This window comes from Macrotis lagotis, chromosome 1 (genome assembly GCF_037893015.1).
Source record: "Macrotis lagotis isolate mMagLag1 chromosome 1, bilby.v1.9.chrom.fasta, whole genome shotgun sequence".
Classification (NCBI taxonomy): Eukaryota; Metazoa; Chordata; class Mammalia; order Peramelemorphia; family Peramelidae; genus Macrotis; species Macrotis lagotis.
In genome coordinates, this window is record NC_133658.1 from 167,388,118 (window position 1) to 167,411,825 (window position 23,708).

Below are 23,708 nucleotides of genomic sequence, written 5' to 3' on the forward strand. Positions count from 1 at the left end.
TTCAAGTCTAGTTCTCCAGCTACTATATCACATATTGGGTCCTTAATAAATTCTGAATAATTGGTTGATTCAGAATCATTTCCTATTACTTCCTATTTTGAAAATGGATAAGTAAAGGCTATATAATAACATTTTACCTTCATATTCTGAAGTCTCTCGGTATTTCTAGTGAAATTTCCAGTATGGACTTGAATTTGATGACATTGTTTTAAATATTCTTGGTTTCGAAGATGAGCTTTGCTTTCTGATTCACATATTTCTTTCAGATATTTCTTTAGCTTTATATATTTCAGTTTATTTCTAGAAAACAAATGAAGATTTTAAAAATAATTAGATTCTGAGCAACATATGAGAAAAATAATTTCACATATGCATAGAATTACTTTAATACAATATTTAAAAAGCATGCTACTTGGATTATTCTTCCCTTAATATTAAAATTTGGAAAGTTGAAAATTATATCACCACAGAAAGAAAATTAAAATAGCAGTTCTGAAGTATTACACCAGCTAGATAGGATCAAAGTTCTCCAAAGAAGCTTACACAAAACTATATTATATTATTCAATGCCATTAGTTAGATTTACTACCTAATCATAGGTGATTTTTAATTACTGTCTAGATAGAGATGTTAAAATAAATGACAAGTTAGCAGTTTTACTACATGGCAAGCTATTCTGAAATTATCAGTTCAATTGGAAATAGGTCCAAATAGCAAACCACAACTTAGAAAGCATTAAAAAAAAAAAATCTAATTTTTAATTATTTTAAGAAAAGATTGCATTCTCTTTTAGGTTTTTGCAAGGCAAATGGGGTTAAGTGGTTTGCCCAAGGCCACACAGCTAGGTAATTATTAAGTGTCTGAGACTGGATTTGAATCAGGTCCTCTTGACTCCAGGGCCAGTGCTCTATTCACTGCGCCGCCTAGCCACCCTGAAAAGATTGCACTTAAAAACAAATAAATAATTGCTTTAAATTATAAACTAACTTTCAATAAATGTCCTATAGTTTTTGGTATCACAGAATAGCAATAATGATAATAGCTGGTATTTATAAATGTCTAAGATAAAATGCAAAGTACTTTATGTATAATTGTTCTCTCTCTCTCTCTCTCTCTCTCTCTCTCTCTCTGTCTGTCTTTCTCTCCCTAACAACCTGTTACATAGTTTTTGTCTGTATTTTTGACCCCACTTCATATCTACATGAATCTCTTCAAACTCAAAGTCCAGAATTCTTACTTTGTAAAACATTCAGGGGCGGCTAGGCGGCACAGTGGATAGAGCACTGGCCCTGGAGTCAGGAGTACCTGAGTTCAAATCCAGTCTCAGACACTTAATAATTACCTAGCTGTGTGGCCTTGGCCAAGCCACTTAACCCCACTGTCTTGCAAAAAAACCTTAAAAAAAAGGATCTTGACAGGCTAGAGCATCAAACTGACTCTCATAAGATGAGATTCAATAGAGTCAAATGCAAAATCTTGTATTTGGATACAAAAAAATTAACTTTTTAAGTATAAAAAAAGGGAAATGGATAAATAAGCGGTTGTTTTAAACAAGATTTTGGAGTTTTACTGGCCTGCAGACCAGTTAAATATAGTATTGTTGTTTTTAATGGGGGGGGGGTGAGGGGGAAAGGAGGCTAGCAAAATTAGGGCAAAAAGAAAAGAGCCAATGATATATTTTCTTAACCACAGAAAAGAACAGAAGCAAATTCAAAAACAAAGCACAGACAAAAGGAAAAATTTTAAAGTAATATAAGTGATTCATTTTATATATATATATATATATATATATTTTTTAAAGTAACATTAAATGGGGATTCATGGTTTCAGATATACAATTGTCTTTTTTGTGTTCTATTAACATATAATGATTGATATGTTCTTTTTTGGTACTTTGGTTACAAGTTTAAAAAATTAATTTAAACTGAGAAAGTATCATATGTTCAATAAACTTCAAGAACAATTAAAAACTGAGAAAATGGAATCAGATTCATCAATTAAATGATTGATATCTTTGGAGAATGATTAAGAAGCTAGAAGAGAAGAGAAGGGGCAGCTAGGTGGCATGGTGGATAAAGCACCGGCCCTGAAGTCAGGAGTACCTGGGTTCAAATCCAGTCTCAGACACTTAATAATTACCTAGCTGTGTGGCCTTGGGCAAGCCACTTAACCCCGTTTGCCTTGCAGAAACCTAAAAAAAAAAAAAAGCTAGAAGAGAGAAGTGACCAAAAGGAGAGGGAGTGGAGAAATTGAGAGTAGAAGTTTTCTAGGAACGTGACTATAAAAAAGGACATGTTGTAACTATGGATATGAATCAATTGCATAAAACTGTTAAATGATATTACATTGGCACCTAAAATGGAAATGGACTCAGATATTGATAATGTGTTTAATTATGTTAATAGGTTTGATGCTTTTAATTTTATGAACCTATTAGTGAGTATGCTTCCTAGTATTTTTGTATCATTATTGGTATTGTGGTTTATCCCCATCCTCTGGGACAAATTTGAGTACCCAAAACACCTCTTAAAGCTTCAGCATAAGTCTGAGAAGGGAGAATTGTTGAAGGCCAGCTTCTGTAGGAATGAGGAAAAGAATGTGCCTGGAACTAAAGTAACCAGGGACAAGCATGTATCCTTGCTCATTAAACAAATTGGTTGGCTTACCAATACCCTGACCTAAACATCTGCACAGCTAGAAGTGTATGGGAAATTCTCTGATAAGGAAGTCCACAGATTTCAAAGTTTAAATATCATAAATTTAAGGAGGGAAGCTATGCAGCTGGGTTCTGTCTGAAATGTCATGCCTGAGATAAGTTTTGTTATAAAAGTCTAGATATTCAGTAATAAAGTTAAGAGATGGTTTTCATGAAAAAAAAAGAAAAGAAAAAGGACATGTTGAGGGGATAGTAGAAGATTTTTTTAAAGGCTGGGCAAGAGTTGGGCATGAGTGTAGATAGATAGAACGGAAGAAGCCATTTTTTTAAGAAAAGGAGAATGAGTGTGGGTGATTATGGGGCAATCTAGTCAAGTAAATAGGAAAGGATGAGATCAAGGGCAAATATATATACACAAATGTTAGTCTTACTGAGGAAAAAGACCTCTATCCTATTAGAGACTAAACTGAATGAGGAAAAATATCAGGAAGGTTGTCAAAGGGTTTTGAGATGTAGACTAGAAGTCCTATTTATAGTTGAGCTGACGTTTTACAATAGCCTGTCATATGATAAGGCTGCTAATAGCAATGAATGGTCTCTGGTTTCTAAGTCAGGTATGAGAAAAGATTGTCTGCTGAGAGCTGAGGAAAGGAGTAGTGTAAGGAACTTATTAACAAGAGAAAGTTTGGAATACCTGTTGTGGGAATTGTAAGAGAATATCAATTAGTTACCAGATGAAATTTTCACCCAAAAAGGAATGAAATTTCCAAAGTTTATAGTAAAATGTCTTGTCCCATTTCTGCTAGGAATTTAGTGTTTCCATCATAAGCAGATTAAGTTATTTAAGTCTATATATCAAGAAAAAAATAGACCTCAAAATATAGGGGAAAAAATATAATTTCAAAGCAAGAACTTGAGGTCATAACAATTTGAGTCATTTTTAAATGTCTCTAGGATTTCTTCAAGTTCTTGTGTTTTTATAGCTTGGCACAGAGCCACTCTTAGAGAGTAAATATTTATTTTTCCATATTCTGCTAAAAGTATCCACCCTCCAGAAAACAAGCCTCCATCCAAATTCTAAGGATATTTTCTCTAACAATAATATCCAAATCTGACTGTCAAATATGAAAATTAATCAGATTATTCAGAATCCATTAAGTCTTATTTTAATAAATCTCTCCCTGAATTCTCTAGTGATTTATAATATAATATATAACTGCAAATTTACATTATGACATAATATAAAATAAGGGGCAGTTAGGTGGCACAGTGAGTAGAATATTGGACGTAGGAGTCAGGAGTGCAAATCTAACCTCAGACATTTGACTCTTACTAGCTGCATGACCTTGGGCAAGTCACTTGACCCTGATTGTCTCACATTCAGAGTCATCTCCAGTCATCTTGATTCATATCTGGCCACTGGACACAGATGGTTCTGGAGAAGAAAGTGAGACTGGTGACTTAGCATAGCACCCCCTCATTCAAATCCAATTCATGTGCTTATTATGGCATCACCTCCCTGATGTCATGGTCTTTTTCGAGAATGAAGGACAACAAACAAAAATTATATATATATATATATATATATATATATATATATATATATACACACACACACACACACACACACACACACACACACACATACATACACATATATATGTATATATACATATAATACATATATATATACATATATTGCATAATTATATATTATATATTATAAATCACCAGATAATTCATTATAACATAAATACTATAATATATATTATAACATGTAATAATATTATAATAATAATAAAAATAATGTTTAGAGACAATCAAATAACCTATGTCAGCTGTGGGTCACAGACTATTCTAATACTAATTTCACTGTTCTATGAATGTATGAATATTAAAGATGTAAGGACAAAAAACATTTTATACTTACTATGCTGCACCTCTCTGCCATTAACCTATCTTTTCCAGAAACTGAAAGTTAGAATAATAGCAGTTCCCATATCATTTCATGACTAGTTATGGCTCTGTTCTTTTTACTATGGTCCAGTGGGCTGTGCTGTCCCTCTCTTTTGCATTATTGCTAGTAGAATGCCAAACAAGCCAAAGATTTAAGGCAGAAGGAACCTCAAAGATCAGTTACACAGCTCTCTCTTCATTTTACAGGAGAGGCCCCTGGTGCCCAAAGAAGTGGTGGAGGCTCCTCTTCTCTTCATTTTCTACCAGACTGCCCTCCTCTGATCTCTCCCATCTTGCCCCAGCTAGGTATCTTCTCTCCCCACCTCACCCCTTCTTTTCAGTTCTGTTTTCTTTCTCTTCTCTTTTCTGTCTTCCCTATTATTGTGTAGGCTCCTTGAAGGCAGGGCCTGTCTTTCCATTTGTATTCCCAGAGTTTAGCCCAGTGCTGGCACATAATAAGTACTTCACACATGCTTGCTGACAGACCACTGACCAAGGTTAGAAAGGTTGAGTTCCTATTCAATATTCTTTCATTGAAGCACAACTCTAGATTTAAAATGAATGAATAATTTTGAAAATTAAGATATGGATGTACTTAATAATAAAAACAGCACAACTGATCTTTACTGGATAAGATTCTTTCTTATTCACTTATGATTTCGACAAAAGAATTCATTTTAATGATGTCTTAAAAAAATGTTTTTGTTCTTAAAAGTCAAACATTCTCAAAATAGATCTCCAAATGCATAAATTCTAATACTATGAATGTGTTCCACTAACTTATTTACTAAAAACTGTGCATGCAATCAATGAACAAACAGCTGCCAGGTGATCTTGGTGCAGCAACTTGGTTGAAGATCAGTTAAGAAAAGTCTGCATTAACAACATACAGACTATTTCATTTAAACTCTGGCCCCCCAAAAAAGGAGTAAATATGCCTTTCTCTGACTGTGTATGAGAAATAAAAGTAGAAACACAGCAAAGCTATAATGAAAAGAATAAAATTTTCATTTTATTCTAATTCTATGTAAATCCACTTACACATGATATATTTTGAAATCTTTATGGTAGGAAAAAAGGAATAGCAAAGGTACCATGTAAATACATCTTGTATAATGATATTTGAAGCTATGTAATATTTTAAGTTACATAATAGCTTATATAATATATATTATATATGTAATAAGGGGTGTCATTTATATTAAAAACAACTGTCACTGTCATTACTTACCTATATAAATCTGATTGGGAATACTCATAAAGTTTTCTTTCCAGATCTAATCTCTTCTTTTCACTGTGATAATAAAAGAAAATGCTTTATCAGTAAATTTGTAAGAAAATTAATATCCAAGATTTGTAAAAAGGGTTTAAGCTATAAAACATGCCTCTGCAACAGTTTGCATAACACTTCAAAATTTTACAATGTGCTTTTCTCTTAGCAAATTTGCATGGAAGGTATTGTATTATTATTATTCCAGTCTTGTTGATGGGAAAACTAAGGCTCAGAAAGGTTAAGTAACTTATTTAGAATCACACAGCTTAGCAGACAATGTTAGAACTTCATCTTTTTTTATCATGTCTTCTGCTTCCAAATCCAGTTTTTTACTGCCTCCTAAGCAACAGATACACTCTGAGATCAATAGGGAAATCAGATAATGAAAATGGACAATGATAAAAGTGCTTGACAAAAAAGTAAGAATTCTCAAAGCAAATATAGAAACAAAACAGAAAGAAAGGGTTCATCCAGGAATCTCTGGAAAAGAAACAAAAGGGAAACAAGAGATACTTAAATGTAAGAACCAGGATAACATTTTCTGCACAAACTGATCTAACTTGCCTTTTGACATTATGGATAAGATTACAGTGTGGATATAAAGAAAAACTTAACTCTGGGTTTAAGACAGATTTGATTTCAGAAGAGCTTAGCTCCACTGTGTAGAATTCAAACTAGTTTTTCTATCAATATTTGAATCTCCTCAAATTTGACTTATATTTGGGGCAGCTAGGGGGGCGCAGTGAATAAAGCACCGGCCTTGGAGTCAGGAGTACCTGGGTTCAAATCAGATCTCAGACACTTAATAATTACCTAGCTGTGTGGCCTTGGGCAAGCCACTTAACCCCATTTGCCTTGCAAAAAACCTAAAAAAACAAAATTTGGCTTATATTTTTTTCACCATGCCATTATCTCACTATTTTTTGCTATATCCCAGTAACAAACATAAACAAGTCCAAAGAAATACAAAACTGGGGTGGGGGGGGGGAATCAAGGAAGTGAGTCATAGAAAACAATTTAAATGTGAATAGCCTGATTGATATTAAAGGTTTCATTAATGAGTGAAGTATCTCAAGGAACTATAAACTATACTCCCAAAGGTTGCATTTAAGAAGTTCCTTATGAGAAAAAATTTTTTTAAATCTCAGTGATTTTATTTTATACCCGGAATTCTGGTAAAGACAGATTATTCAAGGAACTAAAGTCAATAATAGTACAGAGGTGGGAAATACCACATATAATGTCAGATTTTTCAGTTTGGGGATTTCAGATTTTAGTTTTGGGAATGGAAGAAATTAAAAACAAAAATATCAATAGAAGTATTTCTAAGAAATTCTTTAAAACTAGATAATTTTATTGGCTAGTAATGATGGTCTCACTGGAAAGAGAAGTTCAGGTTTATAATAAATAAGAAAGATATAAAATAGGGCCATAACAATTATTAAATATTTTAGAGTTTTAATACTTTCATTAGATACACTGCCTGATTTCCTTTATTTTTATTCTTTCTTTTGGCTCTGGTTTTTTTTTTTCCCCTTTATGACTGACTGGATCAACACATTCAATGACATTTTCTTCAATCTTGGTTTTTTGCAATCCAATATAATCCCAGGTTTTTCTTTCAAAACTATTAATTTAATACCTGACTTGAAGACCCTTCATTATCATCCCATTCACTGTTTGTGCCTATTATCTTCTAACTACTAGAGCTCTGTCTTGAATCCTCAGGTTTTTTTCCTTTAAATTTTTTACAAAGTAGTTTTCCTAGTCTTTGTGCCTTTGATTACTACTATTCATAACAGAATTTTAATTTAATTTCCAAGATTGATTTTGGCATATTCCTAAACCTGTGGACATTATGACCAGAACCAATAGGAATTTCAATCTATTTTCATGTTTTATTTTTCCCCTTACTATTGTATCTAGAAATTTAACACTTTGGTATTAATAATGAGTGAATAATTCAGGATCACTCACCAAAACTATAAGTAAACTTCAAAGGGACCTAGAAGTTTCTATGGAAATATATTCTTTCTATGCTGATGGTTAAATAAGATGCTATGAAATAAGTCAAATATATTAATTAATCCATCTATTACTTTGATTACTATTAAGTCCCTTCTGTTCACTTTCAGTATTCTACTGAACTGTGACTGAGAATTGGGAATGGTACAGAAAAAAAACACAAAAATTATTAACCTTTCATTTATAATACAAAAAGTTTATGTAGTCATAAAGCTATTCATTTGGATAAAAGGCTAAAAATAATGACCTTTAAAAATAACAATAATAGATAGCACGATGGATTTGACCCCAGAGTCAGCAAGAATTGGCTTTTTCTGGAAAAGAACTGACAGAATCCTGGGCATGCCACTTAATCTCTCAGGGCTCCAGGTAATTTTTGAATCCAAGAGTTCTGAAACTTTTTTATGTCATGGACCATTTTGATTATCTGGCAAAGCCTAAAAAAATGTTTTTAAAGGCACAAAATACATGGGATCAGAATAATAAGCTGTACTTAAATATTATTATCAAGATTTTTAATAAATAATTTCCATTCTCCAGATGAACACTCCTTGTTCAAGTTCAGTACCAACAAACTCAAATAGAAATTGGGGCCAACAGTCAAGTCAATACAAAAGAATAAATAAGGATTCATATTGTCTTAGAAAACCATATATTAACATTATTTGTGCTGTGCTGAATTTTTAATTTGTTAAATATTTCTTAATTCTATTTTAATTTAATTCACTGCTCTTAGCAGGGTTGTGAGCTCAGTGTCTGACATCTATAGAGTAAAAATTTCAGAGCGGGTGCCAATCTGTACTGATATTTTCTCACCAGGAATTCCTTATACCAGTGAAATCACATGCCCAATCCAAATACGAATAAGATATAACAATTATTCAGCATTTTAAAGTTTGCAATATGCATTACAATATCACATTTGATCCTCACAACAACATTCCAAGATAGATGTAATTATTATGCCTAAAAAATCTCCGAAGAGAAAACTGAGACCTGCCTAAGTCACATAGCTATTATGTGTCTGAGTTGGAATTCAAACCCAAATCTTCTTAATTCCAAATCTGGTGCTTCATCTAGTATGTCTAGTATTACTTCAAATGTTCGATTCAACAAACTTGCATTTATTATTCATCTACTGTGTGCTAAGTCCTATTATAGCCAGTATAAATAAAAAAAGAATCCTTTAAGTGTCTAGCTGATCTTAAACTCTACTGAAGATAGAACAAGAGAAAATGGGATTGATATTTAGTAAGATGTTGGAGTATAAGGAAAACATTGACTAAAAGGACTACTTAATATAGGAATGAATGCCAAGAATGGCTGCCTTACCTGTTTTCCTCTACTACTGGACCAGCACCAGAACTCCTCAAACTTTCTCTACCCCCATCAAAAGAACATTCAGACTGGACCCTACAAGAACAAGACAAATTTGTCCTGTTCCAATAGTTTCACTCTGATCTAGGACCACAAAAACCCAATCAATATAGGCTAACTAGAAAAGTGTGATTTATGTACATTATGGAATGCTGTTGTAAACCAGGAGGGATGCGAATTCAGGGAAGCCTGGAAGGATTGGCATGAACTGATGCTGAGCAAGATGTGCAGAACCAGAAGAACATCATATACCATAACAGCAACATGGGCGTGATAATCATCCTTGATGGACTTGTTTATTCTATCAGTACAACAATCAGGCACAATTTTGGGCTATCTACAATGGAGAATACCATCTGTATCTAGAGAAAGAATTGTAGAGTTTGAACAGACCAAAGACTATTGCCTTTAATTTAAAAAAAAAGTTATCTTATTATGTAATTTTGCTATCTCTTATACTTTATTTCCCCCCCCTTAAGAATATGATTGCTCTCTCATCACATTCAACTTAAATCAATATATACCATGGAAACAATGTAAAGACTAACAGACTGCATTCTGTGGGGAATGGGGGGAGGGAAGTGAGATTAGGTTAGGGGAAAAATTGTAAAATTCAAAATAAATATATAAATTAAATTTAAAAAAATATAGGCTAACTAGATCATCCCCCTTTTCCCAAATGGAAAAGGGTGGGTAAAGGAGGGGTAGGGGGGCAACACAGACAGAAATAGAATAACAAATGAATTGATGGATACAGCTCCTAAAACCAAAGTAGTCTCAACCCTTTTATTTTTCTTTATTTAGTCTACATACTACTAGTAGAGTTACATATGTGGTGGGGGTCATATCACAATTAGCACATATGCAAAATGTTCTAGATCACTTTAACATCCTAAATATAAAATCTGTCTCAGTTACCTTTGACTACTTAGAATTAACCTACAGTTTTGAGCAGTACTGATTCTCTGCTAGAACTGGCCTTAGTTCTCAGATGCTTAAACAAAATTGAGACTCAAGGGTGAGAGTGAAGTGCTTCTGGTATCTTTTTAACATGAGAAAATTCCACTGATGACTTATATGCTATTAATAAAACTTATGGCTTCATTAGAGAAGTGTATAGTCAAAATCTTAAGATTCTTTAATGAAATAGAACACCAACTCATACCCCACCCCAAAAAAGAGGCAGCAGTTCATCACAGAAGTACCTCAGTGAACACCTAATCCAAGTCATATTGAACCATACCAAACAAGTGATTATACAGTCTTTACTTGAAAACCTCAAATTAAGCGAACAAGTTGCTATCAGATTCTCTTTTCATATTTAAATAGTTCTTTATTATATTAATATACCAAGTTTTCCCTTATGTCTTTGTCCTTGCAGTTTCTACCTGTTGCTCTTAGTTCTTCCTGTGGTGTTAATCTCTCTTGCATATGAAAATCTTTCAAACACTTACACACAGATATTGTGCTTCCCTCTAAACACTCAGTATTTCTTTTGTTTGCTTTTTGCAAGGCAATGGGGTTAAGTGATTTTCCAAAGGTCACACAGCTAGGTAATTATTAAGTGTCTGAAGCTGCATTTGAACTCAGGTCATCCTGACTCCAGGTCCAGTGCTCTATCCACTGCACCACCTAAACTGCCCCAATACTCCCTATTTCTTAAACTATATGGCATGAATTTGGGAATCTTCACCTAGTGACCATCATCTGAACACTCAGCAGTTTATCAGTATCAACTCTAATGTGGCAATGTGTGATAATATTCTCCAAATATGGTCTGACCAGGGCAGAATATAGCAGGGTTCTTATTTCTCTACTCCCAGATACCATGTATTTTTTTTATCACAGTGTAATTTTATACTAGTATGAACTAAAAGACAGAGAACTAGATGTTTTTTTCCTGATCAAAATAACCTCTTACACATCTCCAAAACAAAAATTAGGAGCCAAAGCAAAGCAACTTCAGGTGTCTCCATGATCTAGGGCACCCAAAATTAAAAGAGAGTTAAAAAAAAAAAAACAACAGGAGCTGAAGCTCGCTTCCCCTGAGCTCACCCAGCACAGAGCTGCAAGGCTGCCCTAGCAAACACAAAGAATTGATAGGTGCCCCACACCCTTCTAGCACCTGGATCCAGGATGCAGAAGTATGCTTGAGCTCTAACAACTGGCACAGTCAAGTCTTCAGGAGAAGCCTAGAGAGACTGCAGCAAACCTACAGGAACAGAACTACAAAGCTCTTAACTACACAAGTCTGAGCCAAACAACTACATGACACCTTGTGGTGGGGGTGGGGAGAGTATAGGAAGGCCTGCAGTACTTCACTAAACCTGAGGGAAGACCAGGCTGCGGTCCATTTTGACCACCCAATATTCACTTAGACAGAGACCTGACTGGTAAACTGAATTGTCCAGCATGGGAAGATGCTGAGATGATTCTATGATCAGGGTCAGAAAGCAAATAAATCAACAGGAAACATAATAACAGAAGGAAATATGACTTTCAGATCTAGTAAACTAGTTCAAACATCTATGAATAAGTACTGCAAAGCAAAGGAGTCATTTGAAAAGAAATGATAACTGAAACCATGGGGACTGAGATCACTAAGGGAGTCTGAGCAACAAAAGATGGCTACTGGACTCACTTGATAGTGGATGATGCCAGCTGGGAAGATCTGATGGTTAGTCATCTGAAGGTCTTCTAAAAGCTGAAAATGAAGCCCCACTTTACTCCTGGGATTTGAGTCACACAGCTGCTGCTTGCTTAGGAACTTTCTCCTTATTCAACATATTGCCTAGGGCCTGCAACTACTCATTACCCTGGAACCTCATACCTAAAGGTGGGTATTCTCTTCAATCTACCCTACAAGCATAACTGGAACTAGGTAGTGGAAGACAAAGCTGCCAGTTGGCACCTGTTCCTGTTGTGGTATACCGGTATGAATCTGGGACTTCTTGATCTAGTACACAGCTGAAGTGCTCCTTACAATGCACTCCCTGGCCAGATCCACAATGTCCACAGATTTAAAAAGAACAACAAAGAAAAAAATTAGAGAACTCTAAAGCCTAGAAATCCTAAGCATTTCCTTTCTTCTTCAAAAAGACATCTCAAATTATTTCAGTTGGTTCCATGTGATAGGTGATGTCACAGCTTTGAAATTCAGTGGGTCTCCTAATGCAAAGTGATAATAAGGAATCACAGCAACATCAAGAACATCACATACAGAGCAAGGATAATACCTCCAGTTCAGTCAAACATTTCTTCTCCTTAAGTGATGTGTTGATGATAATCAAGGACCAGCTCCAAGGAACAACAGGGCTTCTGCAGAGACACTTGGGGAATAATCAACAATTCTTTATCCCAAATCAGGGTAGCTAAGAGGTCATTAGTTGCTTGTACAAAACCTATCCCAGGATCTAATCTGATACCAAGGTTCAACCTATATGACTACTCAACTCAGTATTCTCTGGCCCACTTGGATCTAACTAGTCTCAGTTACAGAAAGAAATAAAAAAACACTAACAAAGTTAATAATCTTACACCATTTACTCTTGTCCTGGGCTGACTGGGCTACAACATTGATAAGATCAAGATCAGCAAGAGACATAGGAATTAGTATTTTTTTCAGCTCCCTATGGTCCAATGGAACCAAATGTCTTCCTTACAAGTTGCTGTAAAGGAATTTGGTATATTGAAGTGTTCTACCTTTCTTCATTTCCATCACTAAAGAGGAACTATCTTTCATTCCCATCTACCCAGGGAGCCAAAATTGCTTTTTGTAAAAAAAAATTTTCCCCCTTTTCTACTTTTTTCTCTATTACTCATGACAGGAAGGTGTTTAGTTATTTAAATGGTGGATGTGACTGGAGCTGTTCCTGCTTATCCTCACCATTTCACATTAATCTATGATAGGTCCTAATGGACGTTGGTATTAATTGTATGGAATGTTTCAGGTAACTCTAAGGATTTCCTTTTGACCCTACATATTGCTAAAAGAATATGTACAAATACTGAACTGATACAACCCCTTCCCTCCATAGATGCCCTCTATAGCCTTCCCTGAATGATCCAAATGGGTCAAGGACTTTGGAAGACATCTCAGGTTTGAGTCACAGCAGAAGGGCCCGTAGTGCCCTTGATAACTTAGTTACTCAGTTACAGTTTTTCCCAACAAACTCATGGACTGATTTTCTTATCACTGGCCAATGGTTCCCTCCCAGGGAAAGCAGGTTCTGTTATTCCTTCCCCACTCGTTTGTACTGACAGAATTATTTACTCAAGCCATAACTGTCTTAGCATCCTGCTCAAATTTTATCAATTGATCAGCCCACATGATGTGTGATAGGAGATACTCCCTAGCTAAAATATGAAATCATTCAGGTTGAGCTTCACCCAGATGGTGTAGCAGGCCTTAGTGGAGGAGGAGGTAGTGAGTAAATCCAATCTATCAAACTAATTTCTTTAGGAACTTTCACCCTCCCCTCCACCCCTCTTATAAATGCTCATCTGAGGGCAAGTGGAATTCATCTTTACAAAGTCAAGTTTGAATAATTTCCCATTTCAGTCACTTAAAGGAGACAAAGAACATATTTCTTCTGGAGGCTCTAACAAATTTTGTTGGCTCTGCTTAAGAGAGGTCCCAAGAGAGTTTGCACCAGGCCACAAAAGGCTCAAGTGGAGAGCTTTTCAGAATTGGCTCCATCAGACTACACTATTTGGAGTCATTGTTCCAGAGACTCCTCAGGTTTCTGATTGAATTGATTTAACCCCTTTCCTTGGAAAGAAAGCTATGGCAAATCTGGACATACTAAAAAGCAGAGACATAACTTTGCCAACAAAGGTCCATATACTCAACACTATGGCTTTTTCCATTAGCAACGTATGACTATGAGTTGAAATATTAAGAAAAGCTCAGTATCACAGAATTGACACTTTTGAATTGTGATGCTGGAGAAGACTTTAAAAGTTCCTTGGCCAGCAAGGAGATCAGATTAGACAATACTTCAATTAAGTCAGGCTGTTCACTAAAAGGTCAAAAACAGAAGCTGAGCTTAAATACTTTGTACTCATTGGAAAAGACCCTGCAATTGGGAAAGACTGGAACAAAAGGACCAACAGAAAATGAGATGGATGGTGTAGTGGAAACAATGAATATGAACTTGGACAAACTTCAAGAGATAGTGGACAGAAGGGTTCAAGGGGTCACAAAGAATTGGACATGACTGAACCTGAAGACTCGACAACAAATAACCACCTGTAGTGTAGGGTCTAGCCAAAGCTTGTGCCTTCAGGGAAAAGTCATTGTACTGCTCCTTGGAGCAGTATTAGGATGAGCCTGGGTCTTCTATCCACCTGTGATCGTTCCTTGGTCTTGCCCCCAAGTTTGTTCCCCTCCAGTCTCATGACTCCTAACTGAACCTTGGTGTCAGAGACCAGAAGGTGAGTACCAGGCTTGGAATCCTCACTCTTCACCACCACCAGGAGAGATCTCTTCACTCACCTGACCAGCAGGTCTCATTAGCCATCCCTCAGCACAAAGCACATTCCTGAAAGCACAAAGTTCTGTCTCTAGCTGCTGAATATGCCTATGCAGTTTACTTTCAGTCAGCCTAAGCTGGAGGTCTAACTCATATAGTACTGTCAACTACAACCAAGGAATAATGGCCTTGGCATTTTCTTCCAGCCTACTCTAGCCCTAGTCCATCTTTTTATTTGGGAGTCTTCTGGCACATAAGATCAGAAGAGCTTTGGCCAAGCAGTGACCCTCCAACTGTTCATACCATCCTCCTCCATAATGGCAGGGCTCTCACCTCAATTTAACCACAACACAAGTCACAAGAATATCTCTCCATTTCTCTTTCCAATCTGTCAAGACTTTGCCAAATGTTGTAGGCACAGGTTTAAAATTGGCATCTTCTTGATTCAAGGTTGGGATAAAAGGAGGAGCTCACAACTTACAGAAAATTTAACAAAGAAGGATGTGTATTTTGCCCTAATATATCAAGTATATTCAACAAGGTTACAGTGGAATTTAGATTCTCTGGACTCAGTCCCCCTCATTATCTGCAAACTTCTCTGGTCAGTCAGTTATCAGAATTTTCTAACAAAAATAGTGACTCGGGGCGGCTAGGTGGCGTAGTGGATAGAGCACTGGCTTTGGAGCCAGGAGTACCTGAGTTCAAATCCAACCTCAGACACTTAATAGTTACCTAGCCATGTGGCCTTGGGCAAGCCACTTAACCCCATTGCCTTGCAAAAGCTAAAAAAAAAAAAACAGTGACTCAAATGGTCTTGAGCATCCACCAAGTCTGAGCAGCAGCAAGTACATGAGATGGGAATCTTTTATGCCCCCAGGAAGGTGCATCAGGAATGCTGGAGCTAACAGGCTGTGTGCAGGAAAGGCAGTTGTATCTGGGTAAGGACACTGTATTAGTATCTAGTCCTGACATAGCAGGCACTCCTCAATTTACCTTCAATCTGATACTAAGAACTGGTTAGTGGGAGATAGAGCTTCCAGGTGGCTTCTATTCTTATTTTAGTATCATACTATGGGTTTGGGGCCTCTTCTTGCCCTGGTGTGCTCTATTATGTTGGAATGCTCCTTACAGATGAGCCCTGACCAAACCCTTTCCCCAAGTGTCCAGACTTCTCTGTATCTTCTGTATCATCAAGAGCTGGAAAAATGACTCACTGTTGACTTTTTCTTGAATTTCCTCATCAAGATTCTCTAGTGTTTCCTAGATCTTTTTGAAGGAGGGCTGTTTTGTTTTGTTTTGGGGGGTTTTTTGGAGGGGGAGGAAGAGCAGGGAGCATTCTCAGTACTTCTGTAGTCTTTGTACACTCCCTGCTCTTCCTGCTGTTCTGCCATTTTCCCAATGATCTCTTGTCAGATCTATTGGTCTCTTCTCAATCTTCATCCTTCCTGACCTCTGTGCAGTCTTTGACACTGATCATCCTTTTTCTTGATACTGTTTTCTTTCTAGGTTTTCACAATTCTGCTCTCTCCTTGTTTTCCTTATACCTGACTTAACCATTCCTTCTCTTTGTTCTTTGCTGGACAAAGGGGTTACTAAAGGTTCTGTCCTGAGCCATCTTCTCTCACCATACTATTTAATTTGGTGATCTCTTCAGCTCCCAGGGTTTCAATGATCATCTCATGCATGCAGATCATTTCATATAAATAGCAAATTTTATGCAGGATCAAATCTTTTAAGATAAGATAAGATGGGGCAGCTAGGTGGCCTAGTGGATAAAGCACTGACCTTGGAGTCAGGAGTACCTGGGTTCAAATCCAGTCTCAGACACTTAATAATTACCTAGCTGTGTGGCCTTGGGCAAGTCACTTAACCCCATTTGCCTTGCAAAAGCCAAAAAAAAAAATATAAGATAAGATAAGATAAAGACAGCTAGATAGTGAAGTGAATACAGCACTGGATCTAGAGTCAGGAAAGCCTTAATTCAAATCTAGCCTCAGACATTTACTAACTGTGTCACCCTGGGTGAGTCACTGGACTCCATCTGCTTCAGGAAAATGAAGAAAAAATCAGCACTTAACCCTATTTTGTGAGAATAAAATGAGTAACTTGTAAAGTGCTTAGCAAATATTAAAATACTATATAAATATCAGCTATTATCATCATCTTCATCATCATTATTGTTATCCTCACAACTCTCCTATGGGGTGAGTATATAATTACTGTCCCCATTTTACACGAGGCAACTGATACTTTTTACCAGATCACAGAGCTTATAAGAGGTAGAATCAAAGTCAAATTCATATTTTCTGACTTCAAGTCCAATGATCTTTCCACTATATCACACTAGTGGACAGAACAAGAGTGCAACAAATTATAACTTTTGATAACATGCTCTATTCTCTTTCCAAAAAAATACATTGTACTGCTATTTCATAGTCTATAACCTCTAGAGCTAATGTTTATATAAATACCTGGCCAGTCTCCACTAGTCAAATAACTTTCTCTTGTAAAAAAATGTTTTTTAAAGTGTTCATCTTTGTTAAATTATATTCTATTTGTCCCTGAATTCTATAGTTAAGACTTTGAAATTCGTGAGATGTTTGTTATTTCTTGGAATAGTAAGACATTTGAATAAGGGCAGTAGAAAACAGATAATGTATATTTTCAATGAATTGTGTTATATAATTTGTTAGTAGTAAAACTACTTAAGTATTTCTATTATGCTTTGCATGTGCTTTATGTTTTAACTACACATTTTCTCCAAATTGCTGGATATGCAACCATGCCATCCCACATATTTGCACAAACTATTCACTCCATTTCAGAATACACATCATTTCCACTTCTTAGTATATCCATTTCTTTCTTAAAGATTCAACTCGGATGCTATACCCTCCTTGAGGATTTCCCAAAAGATGTCACCTGAGAAACAGGGTGGTACTTATGAAAAACATAAGAATTGGAGTCAAAAGAATACCACCTCCACCACTATTTATACCACTTAATTCCAGAGTCTCAGTTTTCTCATCTGCATTTTGTAAGGTTTTGAGTGCTTATGAAGCATTTTGTCAGGCTTAAATGCTGTTACTGTTATATCACCCAATAGAATATAGATTCCTTGAGGGCAAGGGAGTATTTTGTTTTTGTCTCTGTACTTCTAATGCCTAGTTAATATCATTGTTGATCTGAATTTAATTTTTTCAGATTGAACTATTAATTAAAAGTCAGGATTATCACATACAGCAAATTAAATACAAAATAAGATTACTGCTTTCACGCCCTTTTTATTATCTGATATATATAATCACTGGACATCACTGGCACAAAAAAAAAATACTGACTTGTCTGAGGACCTGTGGTAATCAGCAACAGATCAAAGACTTAATGAAACAGAATTTTAAAGTTGCTAAGGGCCTAGAATTAACTAATTGAATGTCATCATTTAAACAAATGATTTAACTAAGATAATAGAGCTAATAAGAGTAAAAATTCAGTCTTCTAGACTTCTGGTGTAGGGCTCTTTATAGTTTCAAGATGTGTGGTACTTTATGAAAAAAACTAACAAATTTCATCCTATTAAAACAAGATATTTCCAAAGGGTTCCTAGCTTCTTCCAACTTGATAAAAAGCATTCTTGAAAAACTTTAGTTTTTCTCAATTATGTGACCTTTCACTGGACCTCCACCTCTTCTCTTTTTATCCACTCCCCCCAGTGACATGCACATCCAAACACACACATACTAAAGACATCATTCTAATCCCAACCCAAATAGATATTTTGAAAATGGAGATTTTAAAGAAAGTAAAACAGAAAAATCTGTCTCCTGTGTAACTGAAGTTGACACAAGATAGCAAAATCTCCCAGGACAGCAGAAACTTCTTGGATCTTAAATTCTTAACTTTTTTTCCCTCAAGGACCGGCCTGTCTGATGAAGTATATAGGATCCCCGTTCTCAGAAAAAAAAAATGCTTTTAAATGTATGAAATAAAATACATAGGATTACAAAGGAAACCAAAAGTTAGTGAAAATAATGACAAATTATTCCAAGTTCTCTCCCTCCTTGAAATCTGTCCATGGACCCCGGGTTAAGAACCTCTATCTTGAGGGATAGTTACTTTCCCCCAGAATTTTGAGGAACAGTTACTTTCCCCCAGAATTAAGAGAGGGATCTGGTCACTGACCCCGAAGAGAGGTGAGTTAAAGACTCATCGGCCAAGGGGGAGGAGGTGGGGAAAGGGAAGGAGATGGAGGGAAAGGGGGAGAGGAGAGAGGAAAGGACGCAAGAGGAGATGGGAAAGAGGGGAAACTGGAAAAGGGAAAGAAGTGAAGGAGAGGAAAAGGGAAGGAAGGAGGGCAGGAGGAGGACAGAAAAGGAAGCGGAAAGGGAAGATAAACAAGGAAAACTGGTTAAGAGGAAAAGAAGAGAAAGGGAAGGAGAAAAGAAATGGGGTGAGGAAGGGGAGAGGGAGGAGGAAGGGAAGGGGGAAATGGAAAGTTGGAGGGAAAGTGCTGGAGAAGGGGAAGGGGCCACGGCGGGGCGGCCCTCGGGCTCGCACTGGAGCGCCCCCGCGGGCTCGGCCAGGGACGCCGGAGCACCGACGCGCCACGCCAGGCCCCTCCCCCACCCGGGCAGGGGGCGGGCCCGAGGGCCCGGAGCCCCCGGCCCCGCCTCCGGCCGCGGCCGCAGCCCCCACCCCTCCCAAACCTCCTCCCCTCCCCCGTACCTGTCCCTCAGCGCGCCCTGGAGGCGGCCCAGCTTCTCGTAGTAGTCGGGGCCTGGTAAGAGGCCGCGGGCGAAATCCTGCGCCATGGCGCGCGCCCCCACCCCGCCGCGAGCCTCGGCGTGCTCCGGCGAAGCCTGGGCCCGCGCCCCGGCGTGCTCCGCGGCGCAGCCAGCCCCGCCCTGCGGCCGGGAGGGGGCCGGGGGCGGGGCCGGGCCTAGAGTGCGCCGCGGCCTTGGCGCCGCCCCCGGCCCGGCCCGGCCCCCTCCGCGGGAAGCGGAGCGGGCGCGGGGGCTGGGGTGAGCGGCTGCTCGGCCTCCCGCTCACCGAGACCACCCATGCGACCCTGGCGCGGGGGGCCTGGTTCTGCCCGGCCCGGCCCGCCCTCCCGGAGGCCTTTCCAGGCCCCCTTTATTCTAGCGCCTTCCCTCCGCTCATTGTTTCCAGTTTATCCCGTACCTAGTGGCTTGTGTCCATCCCTTAGACTAGGAACTTCACCTCTGAGCCACGCTGGTGGCTGCTGGTTCTAGGGCAAGTTCAAAACTTATTCGTCAGATCTTGCTAATTGTACTTTTTTTCAGAAAAAAAATTAAACTGCATCACCCCTTTCCATCTAAGTTTTCCTCATTTCATTGCATATACTATTCTGGTGTCCAGAATCATAGTCCAGTGTCTTTTCATAATTTATAAAGTTTATAGATTTTTATAGCGTCTAGAACACCATACTCAAAAAAATGTTGGTTTTTTTTTTTATCAGAGTCTTAGGACAGAAATTCGTTTTAAGGCATATCCATAGGGTAGCAATTACCCTGCTAATTCAGAGTATTGCATTTACGGGGGGAAATACTTCCACCAGTAGATTGTAAGCCCTTAAGGGAAGAGATTTGTTCTTTGGATTTATATTTCTTTGCATCTAATAGGCCCTTAAATCTTAGTCAAATTAGACATAGATGACAATCTAGCTGTAAAAGATCTTCTAGAGCTTCCTTGAACAAAAAAGTCAACTGCTATGTCAATCCACCGCTGGCCTCTAAATAGTCCGAGTTTCCCAGTCCACATCCGACTTAACTTTGCATTTCAGAGACATGGGGCAGATAAGGCTTTAGAAGATCGAGGAGGTAGTTTGGTACCCTTACACCCATTTCACAGCTGAAAAACAAGGCTGAAGAAATTTCAAGGGCTAGTGTTGCAGTTCAGACTCACATCTGATGTTCTATGTCGTTTTATTTGCTGAGCCTCTCCTCCATAGATTTTTGTAGTTGATCAGTTGTGTCTGACCCTTCGTGACCCCATGTTTTCTCCGCAAAGATACTGGAGTGGTTTGCCATTTCTTTCTCCAGCTCATTTTACAGTTGAGGAGAGCAGCTCGGTAGTGCGGTGGATAGAGCACTAGCCTTGGAGCCAGGAGGCAGTTCGAATCCAGCCTCATACATTTGACTCTTACTAGATGTGTGACCTTAGGCAAGTCACTCAATCCTGACTGCCTGACATTCAGGACCTGATTCATATCTAGCTACTGGGCCCACATGACAGGAGGAAAAAACGGGGTGGGGGACTTAGCACAGTGCCCCCTCTCAAATCCAATTCACATGCTTCTTATGGCATTGTCTCCCTGATATCATGGTCTTCTTTGAAAATGAAGGGCAAATATTATTATTATTATTATTATTGTTACAGTTGGGGAAATTTAGGCAAACAAGATTAAGTAACTTGCCCAGAGTCACACAACTAGTAAGTGTCTGGAGGCCAGATTTTGAATTCAGAAAGACGTCCAGGTTCAGTACTCTATTTTGCCAAAAAAATTTTCAGAGAACTGGATCATGTATCCTTCATAACTATGTATCTTTCATAACTATGGCTACGAAAGTACTTAATCAAACGAGGGATGGATATTAGTTATCACAAAGAATTTTTAAAAAAGGTTATTTTGATTAAATGGAATTGAAAAGCTTTTTCAGGAACAAAATCAATGCCAGTAGGATAGGAAAAGAAGTTGTCAATTGAGGGGGGGGGGAACCTCAGTCTCAAATTTTTTATATCTAAGATATTATATAGGTAACTAACAAAAAGATCAAGAGCTATTCCCCAATCAATAAGTCATCAGAAGATAAAAAAATTCTCAAAAGAATTGCAAAATATAAGAACTAAATGAAAGATCGTTTTGAATCACTAATAATAAGAGAAATGCAGATCAAAACAATTCTTAAGTTTCACCACACACCCAGGAAATCAGCATAGGTGAGAAAAGATGGGGTTAACAAATGTTAGAGAGCTGTAGAAATACACTCAAATGAATACACTTGGTGGAGCTGAAAATACATTGGTTCAATCATTAGAAAAGAATTAAGAAAGTTATTTAAATTGGCCTACCCTTTAATTCAGAGATCCCATTGTAAGAGGAATATACACCAAGGAGGTAAAAGATAGAAAATTCCCATATAAAACAAAAATATTTAAAACATTACTTGGTATAGCAAAGAATTTGAAACAAAGGAGATGCCCATGATTTGAGGAAAGATGGAAAGAATTGTCATATTGAGTATAATGAGGTAATAATGTAGTCAAAAAAAATGAGGAATGGAAGGATACAGAGAAGCATAGGAAGACATAGGAACTGAAGTAAATTTAAGTCAACAGAACCAAGAAAATAATATATACACTAATGGAGAGAACAATAACAACAAAAACAAGGAAATAAAACTTGAAATAAAAAGATAATGACCAAGCTTGAGCTCAAAGAAGAGGTCTTCACCTTTTTTATAGATGTAGGGAGCATTGATTGTGGAACATTTTATATATGATCAAACACAGTTAGTGGGTTGTTTTATTTTATAGTATTGCTTTTTTCTCCCCTTCTCTTGTTTATTATCAGCAGAAAACCTAATGGAGAAAGGGAGAGAGAGAGAGAGGTAAATATCTTTGGAAATAAAAAGATATCAAAAGAATTGAGACTATTAATTTTAATCCACAGTTACTTTAATAAAGTTTCCTGATGGGGCTGTGGAAAAAAAGTCTCTAAATAGCTAGAAGATCCTATCCTCACTAACTGGTATAAAGGCTCAGTTTTCTGGACAGAAATATATAGTACAATAACTTGGATAATTTAGGTAAAAGTAGGGTTTTTGTTTGAACTACTACAGTAATTACATCAATCTTCTTTGTTTTGGTTTATATAGACATAGCTAGAGGATGCTTACAAATGTCCTCTAGTCACAAGCTGGCCCCAGACTTTGTAAATCATTTAACTGTTAAATATTTTGATTTTCTCTATAAAATATGTCTAGTGTCACTTTGCTTATAAAGTTCTTTGAGATTCTAAGATGGGAGACACTGTATAAATTTGCATGAAATGATTCAAGATAGCTTTCCTGCTTTCAATATCATAGAAATAGCTTCTGTGCAACTCTATCCTTTCAATGATTGATGTTCAGCTGAAAAATCTCTATTATGTTGGTGGAATTAACACAGAACAGCACTTTTCTCAGGTCTTTTAAAAAATTGAAAAGTAAATGGAAATTCTAGTATCCCCTTAGCCATATAACTATATGCTTATGAAATCAGAAATAATTTTTTTAGAATAATTTTTTTCAAAAAAACAAGATTAATTTTTTAGGTTATATGCAATTGATAGACATTTAACAAGGTATGAACTGATAAACACATAGGATTTCTTTAAATAAAATGAACACAGGTAAAAATATCTTGCATTTAAATAAGACTTTTTAAAAATAACTTTTACATAGACTATTTTATCTTTATAAAGAGTTCCATGAGGTAAATAAAGCAGTTATTATTTTCCTCATTTTACAGATAGGGAAATAGGCACAAAAAAAGTAAAAGCATGTGCTCAACCTCTCAAGACTGCTAAAAGGCAGAAATAGGAACACAGTCTTCTGGGTTTCCAAACAATTAACCCAGTGGAGAATTTTTTTCTCCATTATTATATTTGTTTTCATTTATTTAGTATATGTTTTGTATTTCCTTATGTGTGTGCATATTATTTCTCCTGATAAAATGTGAGTTCTTTGAGGGCAGGCACTGTTTCATTTTTACCTTTTTTTTTATCCTCATTGTCTGGCATGTAGTAATCAATATTTATATAGTTAATATTTATTAAGCACCTACCTGCCAGATATATATGCTGGGAATACAAATACAAATTTTTAATAAACAAGGGGAAAAGACCATGGGGAGCCTCTTTCTTAAGTAGAAAAATTAGAGTTCA

The 23,708-nt window shown here is 37.0% G+C and overlaps 1 protein-coding gene across 3 annotated transcripts in view; it reads right to left on the minus strand.

The window, feature by feature from the left end:
- LOC141504386 (centrosomal protein kizuna-like) overlaps positions 1–19,640 on the minus strand; it is a 163,075-nt gene extending 143,435 nt beyond the window's left edge. Inside the window, exons 1-3 of one of the 3 annotated variants that reach the window (XM_074209341.1) lie at positions 19,487–19,640; positions 5,844–5,906; positions 138–300 (exon numbers count right to left, since the gene is read on the minus strand). In XM_074209341.1, the coding sequence (XP_074065442.1) occupies positions 138–300; positions 5,844–5,906; positions 19,487–19,572 (312 nt within the window). In that variant the 5' untranslated portion in view covers positions 19,573–19,640. Of the gene's footprint in view, positions 1–137; positions 301–3,969; positions 4,082–5,843; positions 5,907–19,486 lie in introns of those variants that run through there. The other 2 variants (XM_074209339.1, XM_074209340.1) reach the window with 2 other exon arrangements.
- Positions 19,641–23,708: the final 4,068 nt, after the last annotated feature.